The sequence below is a fragment of the Zosterops lateralis genome (genome assembly GCF_965231275.1).
Source record: "Zosterops lateralis genome assembly, chromosome: 6".
Taxonomy (NCBI): Eukaryota; Metazoa; Chordata; class Aves; order Passeriformes; family Zosteropidae; genus Zosterops; species Zosterops lateralis.
Genome location: NC_139761.1, coordinates 53,859,083 through 53,879,732, shown reverse-complemented (window position 1 = coordinate 53,879,732; position 20,650 = coordinate 53,859,083). Strand labels below are relative to the sequence as shown.

The 20,650-nt window shown below is 65.9% G+C and overlaps 4 protein-coding genes across 4 annotated transcripts; 2 read left to right on the top strand and 2 right to left on the bottom strand.

Annotated features, from left to right (window-relative positions):
• Positions 1-1,425: 1,425 nt before the first annotated feature.
• On the top strand, positions 1,426-9,333 carry TNKS1BP1 (tankyrase 1 binding protein 1; the record flags this gene model as incomplete). Its single annotated transcript, XM_083862650.1, has 11 exons — positions 1,426-1,519; positions 1,643-2,282; positions 2,965-3,037; positions 3,814-5,046; positions 5,346-7,354; positions 7,474-7,792; positions 8,014-8,143; positions 8,227-8,363; positions 8,529-8,695; positions 8,807-8,873; positions 9,055-9,333. The coding sequence occupies 10 exons, from the start codon at positions 1,426-1,428 to the stop codon at positions 8,865-8,867; spliced, it is 4,863 nt and encodes a 1,620-aa protein (XP_083718776.1). The 3' UTR covers positions 8,868-8,873; positions 9,055-9,333.
• A 313-nt stretch (positions 9,334-9,646) lies between these two features.
• On the bottom strand, positions 9,647-10,850 carry LOC310910200 (proteoglycan 3-like; the record flags this gene model as incomplete). The annotated part of the gene is made up of 5 exons (XM_083862646.1): positions 10,750-10,850; positions 10,486-10,664; positions 10,277-10,411; positions 9,898-10,009; positions 9,647-9,705 (listed from the first exon to the last, which is right to left on the bottom strand). Exons 1-5 carry the CDS (start codon positions 10,808-10,810, stop codon positions 9,647-9,649), a joined length of 546 nt encoding a protein of 181 aa, XP_083718772.1. The 5' UTR covers positions 10,811-10,850.
• Positions 10,851-12,563: 1,713 nt separating this feature from the next.
• Positions 12,564-13,902, top strand: LOC310910199 (proteoglycan 3-like; the record flags this gene model as incomplete). Its single annotated transcript, XM_083862645.1, has 5 exons — positions 12,564-12,624; positions 12,795-12,886; positions 13,031-13,165; positions 13,451-13,562; positions 13,844-13,902. The coding sequence occupies 5 exons, from the start codon at positions 12,564-12,566 to the stop codon at positions 13,900-13,902; spliced, it is 459 nt and encodes a 152-aa protein (XP_083718771.1).
• Positions 13,903-14,047: 145 nt separating this feature from the next.
• On the bottom strand, positions 14,048-20,650 carry SLC43A3 (solute carrier family 43 member 3). Its single transcript, XM_083862565.1, has 13 exons — positions 20,624-20,650; positions 17,778-18,009; positions 17,301-17,430; positions 17,091-17,137; positions 16,931-17,007; positions 16,749-16,841; positions 16,414-16,553; positions 16,195-16,301; positions 15,640-15,798; positions 15,450-15,563; positions 15,054-15,240; positions 14,686-14,809; positions 14,048-14,276 (listed from the first exon to the last, which is right to left on the bottom strand). The coding sequence occupies exons 2-13, from the start codon at positions 17,962-17,964 to the stop codon at positions 14,121-14,123; spliced, it is 1,521 nt and encodes a 506-aa protein (XP_083718691.1). The 5' UTR covers positions 17,965-18,009; positions 20,624-20,650; the 3' UTR covers positions 14,048-14,120.

Below are 20,650 nucleotides of genomic sequence, written 5' to 3'. Positions count from 1 at the left end.
CTGCCCCTCGGGCAGCAGACCCACGGTTGGAGGATCCCGGGAATGGGATAATTTGCAACTGCGGGGAGCTTTATGGGGTGTCCAGTGGGTTGTGCCCGGCTGTTCCGGCTCCCGAGGGTGACTTGGGGGGTGCTGGAGGTCTCCGGCGTGTCTCCCCACCCCCATTTTGGAGGACTCTCTAGCCGCCCCTCTCTATGGTCCGCCCGCCACGCGGCGCCGCTCTGCCCCACCCCTTTGTGCCCAGGGGGGCGTGGCCGGGGATCATGAATATGCATGAGCAGCGCCGGCGGAGGGTGAGTAGGGGGTCTCTCTGCCGGCATGGGGCTGCGGGTAACCGGGATCCCCCCGGGGCGGTGGCGCCCGCCGAGGGGCCACGCTGTTTCGGCACCGACGGGCAACGCGGGTCCGGGACCTCCGAATTGAGTGGGGGGCTTCGTTGTCATGGGGATGGCGCTAGGCCGCGGTCGCGGCCTTCTCAGCCACTCGATCGGAGGCTTGGTTGCCGCGGCAACGAGGCTGGGCCGCGCTGGCGGGGGACCCCGGGGGGCCGGACCCGCATCCCGGGGCCCCGCCGCCATCCCGGGCTGGGAAACGGGCCCGATGGTTTCCAGATGTGGGTTGTGGCGGCGGCTCGCCGTGAAGGCGAGAGGAGGGGGGTCTTGGGAAGGGTGGACCCCGCCGGGGCAGGAGGGACCGAGGCGAGGAGGGGAGGGCGGGGGGGGGCAGGGCAGGGGAGAGAGAGGGCAGGGCCGGGAGGAGGCACCGAGCGGGTTTTTCCTGTCCCCGCAGCCCCGGTGAGTCACGGGAGAGGCGGCGGCAGCAGCAGCGTGAGACCCGTGGGGACAGTAACCCCTCCTCCTCGCCCGCTCTGCGCCCCTCACGTGTGTCCCCGGCCCGCCCCCGACCATGAGGTTGATGTGGGGAAGGTGAGTGGGGCACCCGCGGCCCCTGAGAGGGGCTGGCCGAGGGTCTCGGGGGACCGGGCGGTGCCTCCCGGGCTATCGGGGGCTCGGCGGGGGCGCGGGTGACCTGGGCAGGGAGCTGAGGCGGGGACTGGGGCAAACCGGGGGCCAGATCGGCGCTGGGGGATTGGCGAAGGTCGGTGAGAGTGACACGTGTGTGTTGGGACGGGTTAGCGCAGGGTCAGACAGGTAAAGGAGGGGCCCTACGGCGTTGGGGGTTGTAGTGTGGGGTCCTGTGGCTACGGGCAGGTTGGGGCCGTGTCTGGGTCTGTTGCCGGGGCCAGGCTGGCTCAGATGACCGGGGCCGATGTACTAAGGGTGGCAGCACGGTGTGATCACCGTTTGGCACAGCTGGACAGGCTTGGCACGGGGCCCCCCGGGTGGTTGGGGCGCTCCCCAAAACTCTTCTCCCTCTCCCCCAGGGGCTGACCCCGTGCCGTGCCCCCCACGTTCCCGTGTCGCCATGGCCTCCCAGCCGCAGCCCCTGCACCCCGCCGTGCCCTGCACCTCCCCTGCCGGCACCGGAGGGGCCGGGCTGGCCGGCAGCCCCGATAAAGGTCAGTACCCCGGGCTGGGGAGATTGGGGCAGAGGGGTTGGTGGGGCAGCCCCCCGCGGGCTGTTCCCAGTTGTGGGGGGCCGCAGCACTCTGCTGACCCCGTGCCCCCCTCGCTCTCTGCAGGCAGCGTGCGCCCCAAGCCGCCGGTGCGGCCCAAGCCCCGCGTGCTGCCCAAGCCGGCCGTGCCCGCCAAGCCCCCGGTGCCGCCTCCGGTGCCGCCCCCCGCACCGGGCCCGCGCCACCCCCGGCCCGAGCTGCCCTCGGCCGAGAAGATGAACCGCCTGGCCGGGCCCCAGCCCTACAGCGGGGCAGGCACCGGGGGGCCCCTCCGGCGCCCCTCCTTCACTGTCAGGTCACCCGAGACCCACAATGGGAAGGGGCTCTCGTCGCCCCCGGTCACGGGCACCGAGGAGGAGGAGGTGCCCCCGGCCCCGACAACCCCCTCGCGCAAGGGCCCGGCGCCCTTCAAGGTGACGCCGGTGCCGGTGGCCGCCAGGCCGGAGCGGTTCCCGGGCACCACCGTGGAGGAGATCCTGGCCAAGATGGACAGCAGGGAGGGCCCAGGCAGCCCAGACCGGGCCTGGCTCTCACCCTTCTGCGCCGAACCCTCCTCCCGCTTTGGTTCCAAGACCTTTACTGCCTTCCGGAAGCGTCCCAGTGGGGAGGCAGATGGAGACCCTGCCAGTGAAGCCCCCCACATGCCCCGACCTGCGGCAGGCGAGCTGGGAATGGGGGATGATGGACACCCTGTGGCTGAAATGAGGTGAGGGCACAGGGACCGACGCTGGGAGGAGTGGTGGTGGCAACAGGGGATATCACTCTAAGCCATCCCAGGGCTGGGAATGTAACGGAGTTGAGGTCTGGTCCTGGGTTCCTCCCGAGCCGCAGTGCCTCGAGCTGCCTCCGTGGGAAGGCCAGGGCAGCCGGTGCCAACCGCAGAATGGGCTGTCCTGGGCCAGGAGCCGCCTGTGGGCGGGCTCTGAGCCAGCCCCTGGGCTGGAAGTAACAGGCAGGGGGTCGCTCCCCTGGGAAATGCCCCTGATTTTCCAGCCTTGCTATTTTTTCCCTGTTGGGCCATGCCAGGGCACAGGGAACAGTCAGATCAGTGGGACTCGCAGCTGCAGGATGTGCTGGGCCAGGGCCAGGGCTTGGCCACACTCCCGAGAGCCGGGCACCTCAGGGAGAGCTGGGCGGGGGCTGCTCTGAACCAGAGTGTGAGAAACTCACTCCCAAAGGACCGAAAACTTTCCGGAAGGGGAGCTGGAGACGCTTTGCCTCCTTCCCTTCACAGTCCAAGTCAGAGACTGTGCAGCTGTGGCAGGGCCTGAGCCCTGTACTCTGTGTCCTTGAAGGGTGGTTTGGGGCAGGGGTGCTTCATGGGTGGTGGGAGAATAACACTGAGGCACACAGTAGGATTTATCCCCCTTCCCCTTTTCTCTCTGCAGCAGCTCCCCCCCAGCTGGGCCGAGCTGTGCCGGGGACCCCTGCGGACGCCGGAGGCCGCCATCCCCTCCTGACGTGAGTGCTGGCCTCGCCCTCCGGCGCCATGGCGGCTCCGCTCCTGGGCTCTCTCCTTCGGGGCTCTCCTGTCTCCTCCGGGGCTCCCTCTCTGCGGGGTGCGTGTCTCTCCTTTCTCCTTGGGGTGTTGGCTGCCCCTTCTTGGGGGGGTCAGTGCTGCCTGTGCCGAGGGCCCAGTGTGGGGCCTGGGGTGTGGGGGTGGAGTGTGCCAACACTGGTGCCAGGCGTGGGCAGGGAGCAGCTGTGAGTCACCAGCTGGGGTTCGGTGACCTGGCAGGTATGTGGCAGGGCAGGCCCTGCGGGCACCCTGCCAGCCCCTTTCCCCGTGCCGTGCTTGCTCGGGGCGGTGACCAGGACACTGGGCTACGGTGACACTGCTGGTGGCAGCCTGGGCAGCGGCACCAGGTCACCCCAGCAAGGGGGCAAACAGCAGCATTGCTGGGCAGGGGGATGCCAGTCACAGGCAGGGCAGGGGGCTGTGCTGGGGGTTATGACTTCTTCCTGCTTCATTTCTTCTCTCCATCTGTCCAGGTGCTCTGGGGGCAGCAGGGGGCTGGGCAGGGAGCAGGGCTGGGGCGCCGGGAGCCGCCCTGGCTGAGTCACTCAGGAGCAGCCTGGTTCTGGCACGCACCATGGGCACTTCCTGCCCTGGGTGCAGGGAGGGGAGCAGGACTGGAGGGACGGACCCTCCAGAGGTTTGGGGGGCTGGCTTTGGGATGGATGATGTTTGGAGGTACCTCCTGAGTGACATGACCCCCTACTGGCTTTTTCCACAGCTTTCCACTCTACAGCTGGGTGCCCTCGGACCTCCAGGCTCCCCAAGGCCCCCTACTTGCCCACCCCCAGCCCCAGGAGCTCCTTTCCAGCCTGCTGAGCCCTCTGCCCCAGCCCCTGGCTCCCCTGATGCCCCCGCTGAGCTCCTCGCCCCTGACTCCCCCACACTGCCCCCTGGTTCTCCCGAATCCCCCCCTCGGCCTCCAGTCGAGGTCCCCGTCACCTCCATCCAGGCCCCGGGCGCTCCCTCAGTCATCAAACCCCAGCTCAGAGTCTCCCATTCCCCCGGCTCCCCACACACTCCAGGAGAGGGATCTCCTGGCACCGCCAGTCCCCCTGGCACTCCTGAACTGCCCCCGCGAGTCACCTGCCCCCCTGGCTCTCCTGAGGCTGCTGCCGAATACTTGGGCCCCCCAAGTCCGCCCCTTGCCAAAGCCTCTCGTCCCCCAGGCTCCCCAGAGGGACCTGATGACTCTGCAGTGTCCCCACGGTCACATGAGGGTCCTGATTTCAATCCCCCTCCCCGGGATGTGGGGCTCCGGCGCTCCTCAGAGGGGGTGCTGCGGCCCCCGCCCACGGGGCAGGGCCTGGGGGAGCTGGGGGGCTCGCTGAGTGCCCTGCCCCGGCCTGGAGACCTCCTGTCAGAGCCCTCCTTGGGCAGCGAGTCCAGCTGGAGCATTTCCCAGTCCTTTGAGTGGACATTCCCATCACGGGGGCCACGCTTGCCAGCCTTCCCTCCCCGCTCCCCCATCCGGGAGACACCTGACTCAGGGCTCTCTGAAGAGGGGGAGTCGGATGGGGAGGCTGCAGCCCCCAGCCCTCCAAAGGACAGCAGGTCTGAAGGACCTGACAGCCAGCAGGCAGAGGGGGCTCCATGCCCAGGGGGTCCCACGGCCCAGCGAGAGGCTAAGGGCGAGGAAGAGGAGGAAAGGGAGGCAGAGCAAGATGTTCCTGTGTCCCTCTCCCCACTTCATGTGACAAAGCCTGGCCAGGACCCAGTTGAGCCTGAGTCCCCCACCCAGCCCAGCCTCACCACAACTGCCCCCCTGGATCCAGCCCCTCCAGATCCAGCTGCTCCAGCTGCCTTTGTCCGGGCAGGTGATGGCCTCAAGAGCCTGCAGGGTCCTGGGAGCCCAGGCCAGGCTGAGGGGCCCTCGCAGGACCCCGACCACCACGCCGACCCGGGCTGGCTGACAGAGCTGTTGGCGTCACCTGGGGTCCGCAGGTCTCCAGAGGTGAGGGGCATGGGGGCTCTGTGGGGTCGGTGTGGGCTGGGCTCCTCCTCCCTGCCCTTCACTGAGCAGTGGGATGGGACAGGATGGGCGGGTGGGTGGGTGGAGGCTGAGCAGGACTGTGGGCTGAGGGTCTGGTGGTGGGGTCTGCCCCACCTTGGGATGGGCCCTGCTGTGCTGTATCCCCAAGGTGTTTCCCTCCTCCAGGTCTGCTGTTGTGGGTGCCAGGGTAGCGCACCCCTGAAACTCCTCTTTCTGACCTCCTTCCCCCCCTCTAACTCCTCTCCCCTTTTTTCCACCAGAACCTCCTGGGCTGGTCACAGAAGGACCTGTGCAGTGAGTTCGGCATTGGCCACCCTCGCCAGGACAGCACCTTTGACTGGAGCCATCCAAGTGTGTCCAGGGGGAGAGACTGGCCTGTTGAGACCAAGCAGGACCAGGAATTCAGGACCAATTCCAGCTGGGACAGCACCCACAGCAACAAGGACAGCACTGCCCAGGAGAGCTGGAGTGGTGACTACAGAGCAACAGAGCTGATGGGGGACACTAAACTGGGCTGCAGCGACTGGTCCCAGTCCCTTGGCACTGGGAAGAGCTGCCCGCAGGATCCAGATTTCAATTCCAGCACAGCCAAGTGGGGCCAGGGCTATGGCAGCACAGAGGAGCTTGGCTCCAGGCAGGCCAGCTGGGGCAGTGGCCTTGGCACGGGACACGTCCGGCAGCTGGACAAGGAGCCACACTCTGAGCAACACACCTGGGCAGGCAGGTACAGCGGCGGGGACACAGAGATGAAGGACAGGGAGCTCACCTCAGACTGGGCCAGTAAATACAGCAGCCAGGATGCTGGGAGCAAGGACGAGAATTTAACGCTGGGCTGGGCTGGCAGATCCAGCACTGGGGATGCTGGGAGCCCAGATAAGGAGCTCAGCCCTGGCCAGCCAGCCTGGGACAGAAGGTGTAACCCCAGGGACATGGAGAGCCAGGACCGGGAGTTCAGTCCCAGCCGGCCAGCTTGGACTCGGGAATATAGGGACACAGAAAGCCAGGACCGGGAATTCAGCCCCAGCAGGCCAGCCTGGACTGGTGAAATCAGGGACATGGAAAGCCAGGACAGGGAGTTCAGCCCCAGCAGGCCAGCCTGGGATGACAGATCCAGCACCAGGGACACAGAGAACCAGGACCGGGAATTCAGCCCCAGCAGGCCGGCCTGGGATGACAGATCCAGCACCAGGGACACAGAGAACCAGGACCGGGAGTTCAGCCCCAGCAGGCCAGCCTGGGATGACAGATCCAGCACCAGGGACACAGAGAACCAGGACCGGGAATTCAGCCCCAGCAGGCCGGCCTGGGATGACAGATCCAGCACCAGGGACACAGAGAACCAGGACCGGGAATTCAGCCCCAGCAGGCCGGCCTGGGATGACAGATTCAGCATGAGGAATATGGAGAGCCAGGACCAGGAGTTCAGCCCCAGCAGGCTGGCTGAAGCCATTGAATGCAGCACCAGGGACACAGAGACCCAGGATGAGTTCACTCCCAGCAGAGCAGCCTGGGATGACAGATTCAGCACCAGAGACCTCGAAACCCAGGACAGTGAATTCACATCCAACAGAGCAACTAGGGACAGCAGGCACAGCACTGGGGACACAGAGACCCGGAATGGGGAGTTGTTCAGCCCCAGTGGAGGTGTCTGGGATGACAGATCCAGCACCAGGGATGTGGAGGCCCAGGACAGAGGGTTGAGCCCCAGTGGAGCAGCCCGGGATGGGCACCACAGCTCCGTCCCACCCAGGGAGGAAGAGCAGGAGCTGATCCCAGCTCGGCTGAGCTGGCCCGGTGAGGGCAGCGTCAGACAGACCGGGCTGGTCAGGGTTGGTGAGGAGGACATGCCCAGCTCCCACCACCCCGATCCCCCAGCCCAGGAACCCACCTCGGGCAGTGCCCACCAGCAGGAGTGTGACAGCTCTGGCAGCAGGGACTGGGCTGAGGAACTTAAAGCAGCTGAGTGCCAGCACCAATTTGGTGTCATTGGGACAGAGCGGGTGCCAGACCCCTGCGGTGCCAGAGCCTCAGATGGCTCCATGTCCGGGGTCCTGCCACAGCCCCAGGCAGGCTTGCACAGGGATCTCTCTTTGGACATGGGCAATGCCCACTGGAGCCAGGACCTGGACAGCTGGAGTGTGGAGTCACAGGATGCTGAGGCCAGGCGCCAGGAGTGGGCGAGTGCTTTCAGTGCCCGCTGTGCCGCCCGCAGCCGGGACCTTGGTGTGGAGGAGCAGAGCCTGGGAGGAGACACCGGCACAGAGCACGGGTAAGGAGGGCACCAGTGCTGGCAGTGAGGGAGCAGCTTCCCCTCAGGCAGACCGAGGGGTATGGGGCAGGGTTTGTGTTATCTGGGCCTAGAGTAACTCTGGGGTTTTGTCTCCCAAGCAGGTCGGCCCCCATCCCTTCAATGGGTGTCATTTCAGCTGATCTCCCAGCTATGGAGCTCCCCCAGAGTGAATTGCCCAGCCCCTCTGAGGAGGAGAGGGATCCCTCTGAGACAGCTGCTGCCCCACAGAGCCCCAGGCCCACCCCTCTGCTGCCAGAGGCTGCCAGTGGGATCCCAGTGGACACAGGAAGTGAGGAGCAACCTTCAGACCACCCAGATGGGGAGAGCTCCTCCAGCTGGGGGGAGCAGCGGCTCTCTCTGGCTACCCCCCAGGCCGAGGGGTCCATGGAGCAGGGGCAGGAATTTCCACTTCTGGAGGTGAGTGAAAGTGGGGAGGTTCCAATCACCCTGTATGGCCTTGGACTGCCTGGCTGTCACGGGACGTGTCTGTCAATGGGGCTCTCTGACCCTGCTGCCCTCAGAGACAGCCATGGATTAAGGACCCCCAGCACTGCTGTGGGGGATGTTGGTGTGCTGGCTGGGGTTGGGAGTCCCTGGGCTCCCTGTTCCAGCTCTGACCTGTTCCCCGGGCTCGGCAGGACACAGAGCTCCTGGACAGCAGCGTGTTCCGCTGCAAGGCCAGCCTGGGCCGCAAGCGCCAGCACCGGGCACCATCCCTGCGCCCCACCGCCACTGAGGGGGAGAGCTGGATCTTCCGGGACTCCACAGGTAAGCCCAGCGGGGATGGGGATGGGAGCAGGGTGTCTATCCTGCCACACTGTGGTGGTGACACTGTCCCTGTGTCCCCACAGAGCCCCGGCCAGCCCCAGCACCGTCCTCCGATGAGGAGGCAGCAGAGGAGCCCCGGAGCCGGCGGATGCGCGGCTCACCCTCAGGCAGGGCTGTCAAGGTGCCGCTCTTTCCCGGCCTCAGTGCCTCTGCTATCAAGGTGAGTCTCTTGGACTCCTGGCTGCAGGGTGGAAGGGAGGGTGAAACACAGGAAAACAAACAGGCAGGGTGGAGCTGGGGTCTGGCTGAAGACAGGGAGGAGGCAGTGAGGGGATTTGTGGGGCAGAGCACTGTGTTTCTCCCTGACCTCTCTCTCTGCCCCCAGGCTAAGCTGAGGGGTCGCAACCGCTCAGCCGAGGAGGGGACGTCATCAGGAGACAGCAAGGGGACCCCTCCTAAAGACCCCCATGTGCAGCGCTCCAAGTCCTGCAAGATCCCTGGCATGAGTGGGAAACCCCCGACCTTGCCCCCCAAGCCAGAGAAATCCTCAGGGTGAGTGTGGGGCCAGGATCCTCATGGAGGCAAAAGGGGGGCTGAGGGGATTAGTCTGGTTCCTGGGACTGTTTTTGGAGGGCTTATGCTGAAACTCTGCCAATACCCCAGATCTGAGGCCTCTCCCCCACACTGGCTGCAGGCGCTGAAGCTGAAAAGGAAGAAGCCTTGAGCAAGGGTGAGTGTAGGATTTGAGCCAGTGCTGGGGACACCCCCCCCCCAGCTCGAGCTTCCCCATGTCTGCACTGCCAGGGGTAGCTCCCTCCCTCCTCTCTGCTCTGGCTGTGTTCTCCCCGGGCTGGGTCGCCCTGGGGGGACCCTGCAGGATCCTCACCCCCTCTCCCCTGTGTCACTTCCAGGCTTACTCCCCGACGCTGAGCTGACGGCCCGCTGTCCCCTCCCATGGGGACACACACACAGACACACATCTATGCACTTTGTATGAGCTCGCAGGGTCCCTGTCTTCTCAACAGCTCCTCCCCATCCCCCCATTGCACCCCATGTCTTTGGTCCCCAAGGGGCTGGGGGTGGGCACAACCCCCCCTTCCCCTCTCCCCCTGCTCATGTATGGCCCGGACACAGGGCAACGGGTCCGGCTCGTGGTGCCACTGCCACAGACAATAAAACCTCACTGGTCAGTTCAGAGAGTCTTGCCTCTTCTCCTGGGCCCTGGGTGGGGATCCCCTTGTAGAGGGGACCCTGCAACTGCCATTGCCCACTCTGTGGAGTGGGCAAGAAACTGTGGAGGAGGAGATGTGCAGGAAACAAGCGACACCTCCAAAACCCCTCTGTGCCCACCCTGGGTGCACCCAGCCAGGCCTCCTGGCCTTGCCCAAACACAAAATGGTTGCTGACACCAAGGCTTTATTGTACTCTGAGGGAGGGGGTGCGGCCCCCCGTGGGGGAACAGCAGTAAGGGAGGCCTGGGGGCACCCAGAGGGGCTGAGCCCCTCATATCTCACAGATGAAGGGCAGCCGGCTCTTGCAGCGCACGCTCCTCCAGAGCCCGTCTGGGGAGAGAAGAAGGGGATCAGCCCATCGCCCACCAGACCCCCTCCAGCCCCCAGGGATAGCCCCCAGATACCTTATACCAGCCCCCCAGTGTCACCTCCCCATCCTGAGTCCCTCAGCACCCTCCCCCCATCATGGGCAGGGACTACCCCAGAGCCCCCCTGGAGCCCTCCCATAGAGCCCCCACTGACTGTTTGTGCAGAGGGCGGTGCAGAAGCGGTGGCCGGGCAGAGGGTGCCCAGGCACCCACTGGCTGTAGTTCCAGGGGCTCCGGTCTGTCCAGTGGCAGCTCGGGAATGGGATCTGCCAGGAGAGAAAGGGTGTGGGGAGCCCCAGCACTGGGGCCAGTGGGATGGGAATGGGACATCCAGGGTGGGCACTAGGGATACTGGGACAAGGCTGGAGTACCCTGGTGGGCATTGAGAACACTGGGAATGGCTTCGGGGAACCCAGGTTGTGCACTGGGAATCATGGGACGAGGCTGGAACACCCAGGGTGGGCACTGGGGACACTAGGAGGAGACAGGGTGCCCTGAGGCCAGGGTGGTGGGTGCGTGGTGGGGGTCCTTACGGCGGGCTGGCTGACGGCACCGATCCAGACCTGGCCGGCCCTGCATTGCCGGCGCGCCAGGAGCAGCAGGAAGGTGTTGGTGCGGGAATCGTGGATCGAGGCCAAGCGCCCATGGAAGCGCCGGGCACAGATGCGCTGCAGGGACACGGCTGTCACGGGGGGCACTGGTGCCCCCACTCTGACTCCCCACCCAACCCACCCCATCCCACCTGCGCATGGTAGAAGCTTCGGCAGCGGGAGATGAGGACGTAGCGGCAGGTTGCGGTGCCCGGCATGCTGGAGACACCGAGTGCCTGCTTTTCACTGGCCCCCAGACACCCACTGTACTCCTCGGGCATCTCAAGCTCTGTCACATCCTCCTCATCCTCCACCGCAGGGCTGGCGACAGCTGAGGACACCAGTTGGGTCACCCTGGGATCAGGGGTGTCCCTGGGATATCCCTGCGGGCAGGTGAGGGTGTGGGGGGCACTCACCGGAGCAGCTGACAGGAACTCTGCCCAGGAGGGCCAGCGCAATCAGCAGGCAGAGCCACATGGCACAGGGACGCTGGGGACACCACTAGCACCCTTGGGAGATCCCAGAGCCCCGTCACCCTGGGGACACCCCCCCAGGCTGTCTGCCACCCCCAGCATCACCCTGTCCTCCCCACATTCCCTCAGAAACCCCTCCATATCCCCACCATCTCCATGCCTCCACCATCCCCAGTGCCACCCCTCTGCCATCCCCAGTGCCATCCACCATCCCTACAGATGCCAGCCCTCCTGTGCCCACCATGTGCCCAATTCCTCACTTCCAGCCCTTGGGTCACTCTCTCCCCTGGGCATCTTGTGCCATTCTGTCCCCCACCATGCCCCCTCCACCCCTGGCACCCAAGAGCCCTCCAGTGCCAGACTCGGGAACCTCCAACCCTGGCAGCTGAGGGCTGAGCCCACCCCCATGTCCCTGTCTCCACTCCTCACCTGGGTCTTGGGGGACTTTGCTCACTGCCACCCTTATATCAGTGACAGATACACGTGTCCCCAACCACAGCCTTGTGACACCCCCAACCACCAACTGCTGGGGACACAGTGAGGGACACCCCAGGGGGGCTGTGCCAGCACCCTGCCCAGCCAGTGCCTGGGGTGTGCTTGGTCCGGGGGAGGGGATGTGTGGGCATGAAGAGGGAGCTGTGGTGGTTTGGGGTGGAGGATGTGTGGAGGGGGCTGTGGGAGTTTGGAGTGCAGGTTGTCAGTACAGGGGCTCAGGGAGGTTGGAGTACAGGGGCTGGAGAGGTTGGGCTACAGGGGTGCTGTACAGGGCATGGAGATGAGGATTGAGGTGCAGAGTCCCCGTGGGGAGCTGTGGGCACTCAGCTGTGGGCTGGGGGGGCTGGGCAGGGGAATGGGAGGCTTAGGGGGATGCTCAAGGTGGTCTGTGGGCAAACGGCCAGGCTGGACCCAGGGGCCCACGATCGTTGGGAAGGAAATGGCCCTTGGGCAAGCATGGCTGGCGGGAGATGGTATCAGGACCCCAACATCCCCTCTGCACCCCCAGCACCCCTATCCCAGCACATGCTACACCCCATACACCCACCTTGCACCCCTCAAACTGGAGCAGCCCCCAGCCCTGCACCTACAGCACTTTCACCCCCCCAGGACCCACTCTCTGCCTTGGGCACCCCCATGCACCCCCCAGCTACAGCCCTCCTCCCTGGGGGCCATGTGTGTCCCACTGTGGGCAGGAACAACCCCCCCAGCCCCCCCCAGTGTCACTCTAATGTCCCCATGGTATCCCCAGGGACAGGCTGGGTGGCACAAGGCTGTGGTTGTGACATGTGGCCGTGTCACCCCTTATAAGGGGGATAACGGGCAGAGCTCCCCTCAGCCCCCAGGGTGAGGAGCAGGGATGGGGACAGGGATATGGCAAGGGCACATCAGAGTGGGCTCAGCCCTTGGTTGCTGGGGTGGGGACCAGGGGTGGGCGTCCCTGAGGCTGGGATGAGGGTGTCAGGGGACAAGGGGGGTCTCTGGGATGCCAAGAGTACATGGGAGTGGCAGAGGGGATGGTGGAGGGACATTGGCAATACGGGGCACAGAGGGGCAGGATGGGGTGAGGGACACAAGGTGGAACTGGTGGTGGCAGGACAGTGGGGACATGGGGAATGACAGAAGGGCCACAGAGAGAATATTGTTACCAAGGGTGGCAGAGGGGCTCTGGACCGTGGTGGGGGGTGGCCAAGGGTGACAGGGCTGCGACATCTCCAGAGGGTGGTGGTTGTGTCCCCAGTGTCCCTGCATGTCCTACTGCCATGTGGCCCTGCCTGCTGCTTGCTCTGGCCCTCCTGGGCACTGTCCCTGCCAGCCACCCTGGTGAGTGTCCCCCTGCCCCAGTGAGTGCCCTCCACACCTAGGGGACACCCTGGGGACACCCTCAGTCCCTGCCACCCCAGTGCCATGACAACTGATGCCACATGCCTGGGGCTGGCAGTGGTTGGCAGAGGGACCCGTGGTACCAACCTTCCCTCTCCCCTGCCCTGCAGCCCCCCTCCAGCTCCAGGGGGTCCCCGCTGGTGAGACCCCCCAGCGGCGCTACGCCTTCGTGAACAAGCTGCGCACCTATGCGCTCGCCCAGGTGAGGGGACAGGGGGGTGTGGGGGGTACCAGGGGGGTACAGGGGTATCAGGACCCTGGGCCATGCTCATGCCATAGCACCACTGCCAAGGGGTGCCCGTGGGCACAGGTGAGTGCCTGGTGCCAGCCCGTGCCCATCCCACAGGGCTACTGCCAGGACAAGTACCGGGGCCAGCTGGCCTCGGTGCACAGCAGTGCCCGCAACCAGGAGCTGCAGAAACTGGCACGAACCTACAACACCTTCATCTCACCCTGGATTGGAGCTGTCACCAGCTGCAAGGTGAGGGGACACCAGGGACAAGGGCCTGCCAAAGCGGTGCTGGGTGCTGGCCAGGAGATCAGTTGTGGGCTGCTTTAGGGGGTGAGGGGCTGGGTCTAGGGTGCTGGGTGCCAGGTGCTGGGGCAGCTTTGTGGGGGTGAGCCTGGGTATGGGGCGCTGGGGCTGGAGGCTGGGTTTCGAGGCATGAGGGGCTGGGTATTGGTTGCTGGGGCTGGTTTTTGGGGTCGAGGGGCTGGGTAGGAGTGGTAGGAGCTGTTACTGGGGACTGAGGTGTTAGTACAACAGGCAGGGAAGTGGAAGTCCTACTGGGAGGACTCCAGCCCCTGGAACTACGCGAACTGGGCGCCCACCCAGCCCTTGCACATTGTCACCACCTGCACCACTCTCAGCGTCCGAGGTAAGGCCACCCACTCACCGTGTCCAGGTTTGGGGGGTGCTGGGGAGGAGAGCACAGGCTACAGGAGCATTGGAGGAACACTGGGAGAGTACTGTGGAGAGGGGGCTAGAGGGCACTGAGTGAACTGAGGGGAGCACCGAGGGCATTGGGAGGGGTACTGGGAGGGGTAATAGGGCACTGAGGGAGCTAAGGGGGGAGATACAGGGGGCACTGAAAGTGGTTGCAGGGTACTGGGGGGCTCTGGGAACCACCCATGGCCCTGACACTGTCCTTGTCCCCAGATGGGCTCTGGCGAAGCCGCATCTGCCTCCAGCTGCGCCCCTTCATCTGCCAGTACTGAGCCCCCAGGGCTGCCATGGTGCCCCAGTTCCCTTCCCAGTAAAGCAGAGGTGCCCTGAGCTGTGTCTGTGTGAGTCAGGGGGCTGGAGACAGGGCTGGGGGGTCGTGGGAGCACCACAGTGAGTGGAGGGGGCAACGATGTTTATTACCCCCAACCCCTCCACCCCACTGGCACAGCACCCCCAGGCTGGTACAAAAATGGTGTGCTGGGTCTGGGGCTCAGTGTGGGGTCTCGGCGTGGATCTCAGTGCCAGGAGGGGCTGCCAAGGGTGTGCCAGCCATCCCCAGCTCCTTGGCTCGCCGCTTGCACTCGTGGGCCACCACCACAGGGCTGACAAAGGCCACGAGCACCACGGCAATGAGTCCCAAATTCATCTGTGGAGGGGAAGAGTGTCAGGGCAGGGGGCTGGGGGGCTGTACCCCCCATCCCCTGTGTTAGGCAAGGACACTTGGGGCAGCACCTCCATTTCCCCAGGAGCAGGACACCCATCCCTCTCTGCTGCAGGACCCCCATTTCTCATGCCATAAGACCTCATCACTCCCGGGGGAAAGATTCCATCCCCCCCGGGGTAGCATTCCCATTTCCCCATGGGGCAGGACACCCATTTTCCCACGGGCAGGACCAGGATCCCCCTTTTCCCATGGGATGAGACCCCCATTTCCCCATGTGGCAAAACCCCTCCCCTCCCAGGGTAGGACTCCCATTAGGGAGTGGAGCAGCCCTGTGGAGCAGCCCACCCACCTCTCCCTCGGGGGACCCACTCACATAGAAGGGTACACTCACATAGAAGGGGTCCCCCTGGAGTGGCCCCTGCACCAGGGCGACACAGGGGTACTGCAGCAGGGCCACCAGCGCCGACAGTGCCATGGCCAGCCCGTAGAGCTTCCCAAAGTGCTGTGGAGGGAACCTGCCAGGCACCCATGTCACCAACGGGCATCTCCTGCCACCCCCACCCTGGCGCCCTCCTGGCACCGTGACCTCTGTCAGCCCCACCCTGATACCCTATCCCCTGATACCTCCACCATGTAGCCTGCCACCCTCCAGCCCCACCGCCATCCCCTGCCACCCTGTCCCCTGCCACACCCACAATGACCGTGTCCCCGCCCTCTGGCACCCTGAGCCCTCTGTCCCCCGTGGCTGTCCCCACTCACGCGATGGCCAGGAAGGCGGCGTTGCCGCCGTACAGGAAGGAGCGGCTGATGACCTGCAGCACGAAGGTCCCGTACTGGACGGGCAGGACAGGCACGGCGGCAAACACGGAGAACAGCAGGCACTGTGCCACTGTCACCACCAGTGACAGCACCGCCGACCGCAGGTCTGCCAGCGCGGCCAGGATCCCTGCGGGCATGGGGGTCAGGGCATGGGGACACAGCCCCCTCTGTGCCCCTTCTCCGGGTGCTGTGGGCTCGGGCACGGTGGTGGTGGCAGCAATGAGGGCACAGGTGACAGGGACCATAGGACTTTTGGGGTGAAGGGCCGTGGGTGTAAATAATCCTCGGGGCATGGGGCTGGGGGCTCAGTTGCCCGTGGGGTGGGGGGACAGTTACCCTCAGGGCGGGGGCCCTTTCCCCGCTTGTGCCGGTCGAGGATGAGGCCGTTCCAGGGGGCACAGAGCACCCCGCAGAGCTGGGTGAAGGCGAAGGCGTTGGTGTAGGTGCTCACTGTGGGGGGACAGCGTCAGGCGGGCGGGGCCGGCCCCGGGGGTCCCCACCGTGTCCCCCCGGTGCAATGCCTTACCCAGGGCGTGGTCCCCGCCCGCCAGGTGCTCGAGCTGCGGGTTGAGGGTGCCGATGAACAGGTAGTGGCGCAGCTGCATCACCGAGAGCCAGGCCACGTGCCAGGCGAAGAGCCACGAGCAGGCGCAGGCCCGGAACGGCGTCCCGGGGGTGTCCCCGCCTGTGCAGGTGTCAGGGCGCGGTGCATACAGACACACCCCCAGGCCACACCCACACCCTGTCCCTGCCAGCCACCCGTATAACCCTGCCTGTTCAGATGTGTCACCATGCCCACCCTTTGGCCACGCCCACACACGGCCACACCCAGCACCCCTTCATTGCATATGCCTATACTCCAGCCACGCCCAGTACCAACCACGCCCATCATCAGAAAGGCCGCGCCTCTTAATTTGCATATACGCATGGTGCTCTCCAAGCCGCACACGGAGCGCCCCCCAGGCCACACCCCTCATTTACATGGCACCGCCCATAGCCCAGCTATGGCCACGCCCACTCGCTCAAGCCCCTCCCCAAATATAAGCCCCACCCCCAAGGAGCAGATTCCCGCTCCCGGCACCTCGAGCTGCGGGGGCTTCCAGGGGTGTCTCCTCGGGTCCGGCCTCTCCCGGAGGTTGCTTGTCCTTGTGCGTTCGGTAGGAGCGGGCCCGCGCCCGGCACTGCAGCCTGCGGCAGCGCCTGTGTCACCCTGCGCGGGGCTGGAGCTGCCCAGGGGACAGGACCCGCTGCCCACAGGGTGGGACCCAGAGCCCCCTGGGGCGCAGGCAGCCCCCCGTACCCGTAGTCGTAGTCAGGAGGCAGCGGGTAGGGGATGCGGGTGCGCGGCATCAGGAACAGGGTGCGCAGGAAGTGCCAGGCGCTGCAGGCTGCCAGGAAGAGGAACATGGCCCGCAGGGACAGCCCGCGCTCGTACAGCACCTGGGGATGAGGGTGGAGTCAGGACTGACAGGCTGCCACCGGCCACCTGCTCAGGCCCCAGGTCTGTCCCCATGTGTGGCCCCAGCAGTGACTCAGCTGTGTCCCAGATTGTGTCCCCAATATGTCCATACATGTGACCCGACTGTTCCCAGCTCTGTCCTCCCCTGCCACCACTGCCACCTCCCTCACACCCACCTTGACGATGAGGAAGATGGCGGAGGAGGAGTCGAAGGCCCCGTTGTAGAGAGTGATGATGATGGAGCGATAGTTCCCGAACAGGTTGCCCACCTGGCACCGAGAGACCGCTGTGTGCCATCAGAGCTCTCCATGAGAGCTGTCCTGCCACCATGTGGTGTCAGGGTGCCAGGGGAACCCACCTGCATATTGGTGAGGATGAGGAGGATGCCGCCCACCGAGAGCATGGACATGGCCGGGAAGAGCAGCACCGACATCTCTGGGGACACAGGGGTCAGCGGGGACAGGGGTTACCGAGAGCTCCCCCCCAGGGCTGGGGATCCCCTGGCCACAGGGTCTCACCTGGGGTGGAGAAGGCGACGAGCAGGGTCCCACCAGTGTAGAGGGAGCTAAAAAGGACAGTGGTGACACGTGGAGATGGGATCCTGGGAATCACAGGTGATTCCCCTATCCCAGCCCCTTGGGAGCCAGGCCACCCCAATAACAACACCCCATTCCCAGTAGCCCTCAGCCCAAGCCCCGTCCCCCGTGTCCCCTCAGCACAGGGCTCACATGGCGATGAGGCGCGCAGCTGTGGTGCCAAAGCGGTCGAAGATGACGCCCATGGGGAAGGTCATGAAGTTGTTCATGAAGGAGCCGATGGTGAAGACCAGAGAGAACTGCTCATCCTGCCCGCTGCAGTCTGGGGACGGCCATAAGTGGGGCATGGGGACACGCAGACAAGGGCATGGGGACACCGGGAATACCAGGGGTGCAGGGACGCAGGCACCCAGGGACACGGGTCAGCAGAGATGCAGGGGACACTGGGCATGTGGGGACACCACAGACATGATGATACTGGAGACATGGACTGGAGGACAGCAGGCACATGGGCTTGGAGACGGTGGGGACACGGAACACTGCGGAGCATCAGGACATTGCAGAGAGCAAAGACAAAGGCACAGGCACAGTGGGGACACGGGGCAGCACGGGGCATCAGAACAGTGGGGTCACAAGTCAGGGGACCAGGGGACAGCTGGAGGTCCATACCAGACCCCAGGGTGAGGTTTGGGCTGGGGGTGGCGGAGGGCTGGCACAGCCCCTCGAAGTAGCCCAGGTCCTTGAGGACGAAGACGAGGGAGGCCCAGCCGAAGATGATGCCGCAGAAGGCGCCGCACTCCAGCAGCCCCGACAGGAGCGTCCCCAGGCGCTTGGCCAGCCCCGCGCCCCCCGCCATGGCCCCCGCCCGGGCTGGCACCAGCCTGGGGTGTCTTCACCAAGCCTGTGGGTGACAAAGGCCAGGCATCACACCACGCTGGCACCCACCGGGGGCACAGGGACACCTGGGGTGCACAGGGGGATATGGCAGCACGTGGCCACCTAGGCAAAGGCCCCGGCTCTGCCCCTTGTCCCTGGCACAGCGGCTGGCACCAGTGTCCTGCCATGTGCCAGGGTGCAGGGCAGGGCCCTGCAGAAGCCAGGGCTCACACACCTGGGGACAGCTGTTGACATTTTACAGACACACACAGATTTACAGGTGCATACTTGCGTTTACAGGTGCACACACAGATTTATGGGCACACCTTTATAAGCACACACACACCAGTTTACAGGCACACACACGTGTCTGCGTGCACACACACACAGGTTTACAGGCATGCACACCTGCACACACGACCATGCCTGCTGACACCCCTCACCCACCTGCATGAGGCCAGGCTCTCCTGTTGTCCCCGTCACCTTCCCCACAGCCGTGGAGTTTGAACCCCAGCAATGTGGCTGGGACGCACCTCTGCACCCTCACTGACTCCCCCCCTAATCTCCCAGAAGCACACGTGGGTCCCCCGGGCTTCTGGTCCCTGATAGTGCCTCGAGCCCCCTGATAGCACCTCGGGCCCCCCACTGTGCCACCACCCCGTGTGCTGTCCCTATTGTCCTGAGCCAGCCTGGCCCAGGACCTGGCACAACCCTGGGGACACTGGCACACTGCTGCACACCCTGGTGTGAGCACTGGGGACACCATAGTGACACACCTCACCCCAGGGACACCAGCACCCTGCTGAGGACCTGGCACACGCCTTGGGAAACTGCCACTCTTCCTGGCAACACTGGCACAGCCCCTGGGGACATTGGCACCCCCTTGGTGACACTAACACCTCCTCCCCCGGGGCCTGGCACAGTGCTTGGGAAACTGGCACAATCCCTGGAGATTCTGGCACAGCCCCTGGGGACACAGGCACGCTGCAGGGGACAGTGCCACACTCCTGGGCCCCCAGCACAGCCCCTGGGGCCCTCCCCTGGGGACCCTGACATGGCTCTCAAGGACACTGTCACATCCCTGGGACCCTGCCACCCCCCTGGGGGATCCTGTCATGTCTCCAGGAGTCCCCTTACACTGCTGGGGACCACGATATGCTTACTGGGGATGCTATCATCTCAAGCACTGCACTGCACTGTGCTGGGGACTGACAACAGGTCACCCCACACATGCAGCTGGGACTCTCCCATGACCCAAGCTGGGTGTCAAGGGCACCAAGGCCACGTCACCCCCAGTTCACTGTCCTCTGTGTCCCCCCAGCTCGCTCATCCACACACAGCCTGGCTCTGCTGCACCAGGCCCTGTCACCATGTCACTGTCCAGAGCCTGTCTCTGTCTCGCTCCCCTGCCTGCCGTAATGTCGGCTAATGAGGCCTCATTACAGTGACCAGCAGCTAAAGATTAACCTGGACAGAGCCGGGGGGGGCCGGCCTGGGGGGAGATGTACTATTTTTAGCCACTCAGGGGGTGGAGGGTTGGGGCTGTGGCATCAGCTGAGGGGCACCGGGGCACCCTGACAATATGGGGGCCATGCCTGGGGCACCCCGAGCCACCCACTAGGGGTGTCAACCACTGAGCCTTACTGGGGTGTCCTGGACATGCTGTCTCTGCCAGCCACACTGGTGAGTCCCTATAGCAGTGACCCCCCAGACTGGGGAGCCCCCCATACTCCTGAGCCCCCCTGCCTGGTGAGCCCTCCATGAGAGAGCAGGAGGGTCCAGCTCGGGTCAGGAGTCCACAGCATCACTGACTCTGTCCCCGCTGTGTCCCCCCAGCTCCCCCCGGGCAGTGAAGGGGGCAGGTGGGGTCACAGGACCTCTGGGGGCTGCCATAGGGCTGGGTCCCTCCCCACCCCGCTGCCCCCGCTGGTTTGGGTGTCCTGGGTGAGCACCACCCGCGCCCCACGGGGCAGGGGCAGCTCCCGCCGCGGGGACACGCGTGCCGGGGGGACACGCGTGCCGGGGGGACACGCGTGCCGGGGGGACACGGGCGCGGTCCCGCCGTGCCGGTCCCCCGAGCGCGCCCCACGGCCCCGGGGCTGACGCAGGCCCGCCAGGCTCCCCCGCGGCACCGCCCCGGACACCCCGGACAGCTGCAGGGCGCCCACGCCGAGCCCAGCCCCGCCGGCCACGGGCCCTCGGTCCCCCTGTCCCCCTTCTCCCGGCTCCGCCCGCCCCGGTCACAGCCCCCTCCCGCCGCCGCTCCGTGTCCATCCGGGCCCCTCCGCGCCCCCCGCTCCTCCCGCCGCATCCCCGCGCCGCTCACCCGCCTCCCGCCCGGCCCGCGGGGAGGGGACCGGGCTCTCCCCGCCCCGGCGCTCCCGGTGCTCCCGCTGCTCCCGGCGCCCCCGGTGCCGCGCCCCCCGTCCCCCCCGGCAGCGCGGGCGGAGCGGAGCGGCCGGGCCGGGCCCCGCCCCCGGGCGCGGCGGATCGGGGGGGCGCGGGCGGGGCCTGGGGGCAGCGGCTCCGGTCACCCGCGGGGCCGCCCAGGGGGGGCCGGCCCGGCACCCAGCCCTTCCCCGTGCCGCCCCTCGCCCCCCGCGGGTGCCCCCCCGGCATCTCCAGGTGTGACACCTCACCTGGTGTCCCCAAGATGTGGCTCCTGC